Source organism: Quercus robur, chromosome 4 (genome assembly GCF_932294415.1).
Source record: "Quercus robur chromosome 4, dhQueRobu3.1, whole genome shotgun sequence".
Classification (NCBI taxonomy): domain Eukaryota; kingdom Viridiplantae; phylum Streptophyta; class Magnoliopsida; order Fagales; family Fagaceae; genus Quercus; species Quercus robur.
Window position 1 is genome coordinate 60,400,311 of NC_065537.1, and position 5,196 is coordinate 60,405,506.

Here is a 5,196-nt window from a genome sequence, read left to right on the forward strand (position 1 = left end):
AGAACACTGATAGAAAATTAACGAATATACTATATGGTCTGTTATCAAATATATATATAATTTGAAGGATCAAAGTAGAACATACTTCAAATTTTGAAGGAGCAAAAGTATAAGTTACACTTAAAAAGAGTAACCATATCATGAACTTAATATGAAGCTCATTACTTCAAATTTCCTAAGGTTAGGAGCTATTTTATGTGATGTTATCTAAAAGCAGAGAAATCTTTCTCTTTTTGAAGGTGTTGTTGTAAAGTTTGAAGAGCTATCCTCTAGAATCTCTAAATTATTTCTTAAACACAAGTCTACTAGGCCATTTGTCTCAAGCCAGGCCACCTTAGCTCCTTCACAACAGTGGACCCCTCCCTCCATTTCTTCAATCAAGATTAATGTTGATGCTGCTGTGGGCCCTTGTTGTTCTTCCATTGCATCTATCACCAAAGAATGGAGAGGGGAGCTGGTTTTTGCTTGTTCCAAGAGAGTGAATACCATCTTCCCTCTTTAGGCAGAAGCTAAAGCTATTAAATGGGCTCTAACCTTGGCAACTAACTTAGAGTTGGAGGCGATTATCATAAAATCAGACTCCCAAGTTTGTTCCAATCTTCTTTATGATTTGGAAGCTGACCCCCCTTGGAGAATCAAGTCCATTTATGCTGACTCTCAAATTCTCTTGGCATCTTCTCCTAAGATTTCTGTTTGTTGGGTGCCTAGGTTGTGCAATATGGCTCCTTATTCTCTAGCAAAGTGGTCTTTAGCTTCTAATTTTTTTGGTTCTTTTGATTTTGGTAACAATCCTCCTTCTTTTGTTTTTGTTATTCAGGATGAAACTTGTTTGCCTGTGTAGTTTGTTTTCTCTCTCAATAAAATTATGGTTCATAAAAAAAAAAGGTTAGAAACTAGAAAACCTTAAAAACTGTTTGCAGGGTGCCTGCAAATACCATAAAGGACCACTTCTTCTCCTTTTAAGTTGTTAAGTTACACAGGCAATTAGATTGGACTACAACATAAGTTATACTAGTCGTAGTTGCTAGGGTTTTGAGATGGGAAGAGAGGAGTCCTAAACATTGAGTCTCTCTTAACTCTGTTTATGAGTCACATTATGTATCGTGTGGCAATAAAAGAAATTAAAAAATAAAATAAATTATAATCAAGTGTAAGATTTGTGAAGCTTGCAAAGTTAACGTGTCAAAATTTTAAAAGGTCAACAAATAATCAAAAGTTTTGGTTTTATAGTAATATAGATAATATATAAAATATAAATAAAGGTTTTTTTTTTTTTTTATATATATCCAAATATTACACAACCCCTTTTTTCCCTTTACACAAACAAGCTAAAATTGTGAAGTTGTCCTTCAATAATACCAATGGTTGTTCATCCTAATTACTGGAGATGTAAGGGGATCAGGGACGCACCTCAACTACTTCACCCTTCTGTTAGGACAAAATTCCTTAACCCTACCTCTACCATCCCATTCTTGGTCCCAATTTTAATCAAAGCACTCTAATAGTCTGCTGTCATAATCTTTTGCACCAGTTACTACTTTATATATTTGCCCTAAGTTTACTTTTAACTTCTTAAGCATGCAGTGTCTCTGAAGGAGATTGTTATGCTAATAAGCTAACAACATAGTTTATATTGCTCTACAAAGAGATGTGAGATTACAAAATTAATAATAAAAAACAAATAAGTCATGAGAATGTTCTCTGCCACTGACCCCTACAAGGCAATCTATAAGGAGTAGTTGACTTGCTTGACCACAATTGTTTCATCTGTAAGGTCAATGAACTCCATAATTTTATCATGCTCCCAAAAGTTCAGTATGAATTTCAGAGATCCATTATGAACAGACTTGCTTCTTCGAGTGTAAGCATTCAACTACCCAATAAATGGTAAAACCTCAAATGCATCGACTCAATTGGAAGTGAAAGCATCCAGTAGTTCAATGACCCATCACGCAATCTTGCTATTTGGCCTCAAAGCTGCGGAGCACCACTATAAATATTGCCACATTGCATTGAAATCAACCATTAATATTTTAGGTTTAGCATTCTATCAAAAGTATTGATTAGTAATTTAAGAAGAAAGGAAGACAAAAAGAGACCTCATGATGGGTGAGTTCAGGGAAATTTATGTCATCTATCCTGGAATTGATAAAAGATCTTGAAACTGGGAAGTGAAATAAGAAGCTCTAGTAGCATCAACTCCACTAGGATCCTGAATTTTCACACTGAGGATCCAAAACCACGTGAAATAGCAACATCCAACAGAGCATATATATTTCTATTATCATACTGATACAATTTTATTTGCTTTGTAATCATAAAATTTGAAACTTTTTTTTGGGAGTTTGGGGGGGTTGTTTAAATTGAATATTTGGTCCTCAACCTTTGTCATTTATTTCAAAAACATCCTTATACTTTAAAATGTTACAAAAGGTCCTTATTGTCATTTGATTGATGGAAAATGTTGACATAGCAATGAAAATCATGAAACCAATGTCGCTTTGATGATGTGGAGCCTATGACGTGGCATGAATTTCGTCTGTTACGTCAACATTTTCCATTCATCAAACAATGAAAAGAATCATTTTGAAGGCATACAGACTAAAGTGAAACATTTTTAAGTACAATGATGATTTTGAAACAAAAGTCAAAAGCTGATGATCAAATATGCAATTTGACCCTTATTTTTAAAAAAGAAAGTTCTTCATGGTTGCCTCCAAATTCACTAACAATTCCATATTTACTTTCTAGTCACTCTTTTTCTAAAAATAAGATACGTAGATCAACTGACAATTTAGAGAAAACGATGATCAAGCTTTGCATTGAATGTAAAAATGCCACTAATAGATCAGCAAATATATAAGCAAATAAATTAACAGTCAAATGAAATATTAAACCACTTCATCTGTAAATAATGGCACTAGATTGCATTCCAAATTTTTCGTAATCTACAAATATGAACTAGCTGGAGGGAGTAATCATTCAATACAATGGCATGGGTATGTACAAATGCTTAGAAATGGTCACAAGAACTTACTTCTGATGATGGAGGATCCTTGCCAATTCCAAATGCTGGAGTACAATCGTGAGCCATTTGGGGGCCTCTCAAAGGGTAATATCAATAGGATCACAGTGGTTGATCACTCAGATCCTGAGAAAATTACTAATGTTGTTGTAACCAAGGGATTAGATACTAATTTACAAATCTTTCCTGAAAGATCAATCCAAGAATGTTATGTCATAAGTCTTCCACTGATATTCTAAAATCTCATTCCAATGAAAATAGCAACCTATAAGAAGCTGTACAAACTCAATTATGACCCCTGTGATTTTTTGCGTGAAATATATTCAGACCACTTTTTTGGAGCATCCGGATGAATTCCAGAAAGGCGAGCTACAAAATTCTTTTCACTAGTTGCTATTATGCTTGCAATGGAGTAGGGTTTTGTACACAAACCCTTTTCCATAAGCCTCATGTGGAAACTGTACCTAGGTTTAATCCGGTTCTCTAAGTCAAAACACAAAAAGGCAGGGAAAATGTCTAGGTACTCTAAAGAGGACCCCATTTCATGGCAGAGGAAATTCACTTTGTGCTCAATAGTTTCTGGTCTTTGATTTATGACCTTTGGCGTCGACCTTACCATCATACAGAGATTTGAGAATTTAACCCCTAAACGAAGGAGGCAATCAAATCGCTCCTGCAACTCACTACTAGTGCCATGCAAGTGAGCTAGGACCTTCATGGTCAAGGCATTTTCCCCAAAGCCGATTCCATGCAAGAAATTTAATTTATTCATATTATGAATAGGAGTTCTTGAACATTGGATCTTATCCAAGCCATCTCTAAATTCTCTATCCAAGCCTTCATCCGGATCACTAAGGACATAATTAGCTAACAATTGATGACTTCCACTCTTTATCTTATCAAAGAACCATTCATGTAGATTCAAAGCTCTCAACACATTAGGCAGATTAGCCATTTTATTTCTTCCAAACACATACGGATACTTTTGACTAACCAACATTAATTCTTCTGTGTCCAATCCAAAATGTTTCAAGAACCCCAACACTGAAACCACTGGCGTTTCTAGATCAAGACTCAAAATATCTGGGCTCTGGAGAAGCAACAAACCAACATCCTCCTTCCCAACACCAAATCTACAAAAGTACTCGGCTTTTTGGACCAAAACCTCTTCTGAGTATTCAATAAAAACATGTTTGCTCCTACCCATCAGCTCCCCCATCGTCCCCCTCACACAACCCAAATCATAAAACACCCGAATTTTCCTACAAACCTCATACCAAGCATCCACATTTCCCTCAATAGAACTTACCAAATCAAAATCTAAAAAAACCCTTTTCAAATCATCAAACAATGCATCAATTTCACCACCCAATTCACCCTCCCCGCACAATACATGAGGAAAAGCTAAACAAGTACCTATAACTGAAATATTACTTAACCCATATTCCTTAAACCCACAAAGCCTAGCCTTTAACTCCTCCGAACTCCTACTAAAAATCGAAACCTCATCCTTATACAACTTCCCTAGCATATTCCAAGGAAACCCAAAACCCGAAAGCGCACAAGCCGCATTCAAGACAGTCCCATCTTCAGAGAAAAAAAACTTATTTGCAGGCAAAACGTCATTAACTTCACTATAATCAAGACCAATGCTTTCAAAGAAAAACTCAAATTCATTGATGGGATGGTACCTGAGGAACCTCTGGAAGCTCTTAGAGAACTCTGTGGGCGAAAACTCGAGCTTGACGATAAGATTGGAGACTGAAAACAACGAGTTCTTGGCAATGTGCTCAGCATAAGTGAAGGGCAAGGTCCTAGTGGTGTGGAGATACTCTGTGAGAGCTTTCTGGGCTTCATGGATTGCTTGGGGCCTGTACTTGCCAGGGATTTTGGAGAGGTTTGGGAGTTTTGAGAGGTTTCTGGTGGTGGAGAAGTGGTGGGTGAGGATTGTGAAGAGAGAATTTGAGATGGGCATGGCTTGGTTTTTGGTGGGGTTTTGTTGGGGTTTAAGGATTTTGAGGGTTTTCAAAGTTTCATGATCTTTTTCTTTGGCACAGTTTTAGGGGTTTTGGTTTTGGGCAGTGCTGTAATAATATTTAGTTATGTGAAGCACTGAAGAAGCCAATGTCGCCGAAGATGGAGGAGGACATGGTGGGCAATATATTGTAGGC

General features: G+C 36.5%; 1 protein-coding gene across 2 annotated transcripts; it reads right to left on the bottom strand.

The window, feature by feature from the left end:
• Positions 1-1,862: 1,862 nt before the first annotated feature.
• LOC126723194 (transcription termination factor MTEF18, mitochondrial) lies at positions 1,863-5,196 on the bottom strand. Of its 2 annotated transcripts, none has more exons than XM_050426503.1 (2): positions 3,038-5,196; positions 1,863-1,990 (listed from the first exon to the last, which is right to left on the bottom strand). In XM_050426503.1, exon 1 carries the CDS (start codon positions 4,998-5,000, stop codon positions 3,315-3,317), a length of 1,686 nt encoding a protein of 561 aa, XP_050282460.1. In that variant the 5' UTR covers positions 5,001-5,196; the 3' UTR covers positions 1,863-1,990; positions 3,038-3,314. The 2 variants fall into 2 exon arrangements, with proteins under 2 accessions (XP_050282460.1, XP_050282461.1); XM_050426504.1 differs by having other exon boundaries at positions 1,863-2,225.

What these genes read in the sequence shown, in the direction of transcription:
- LOC126723194 (XM_050426503.1), bottom strand. Translation starts at nt 5,000, where the DNA reads ATGCCCATCTCAAATTCTCTCTTCACAATCCTCACCCACCACTTCTCC.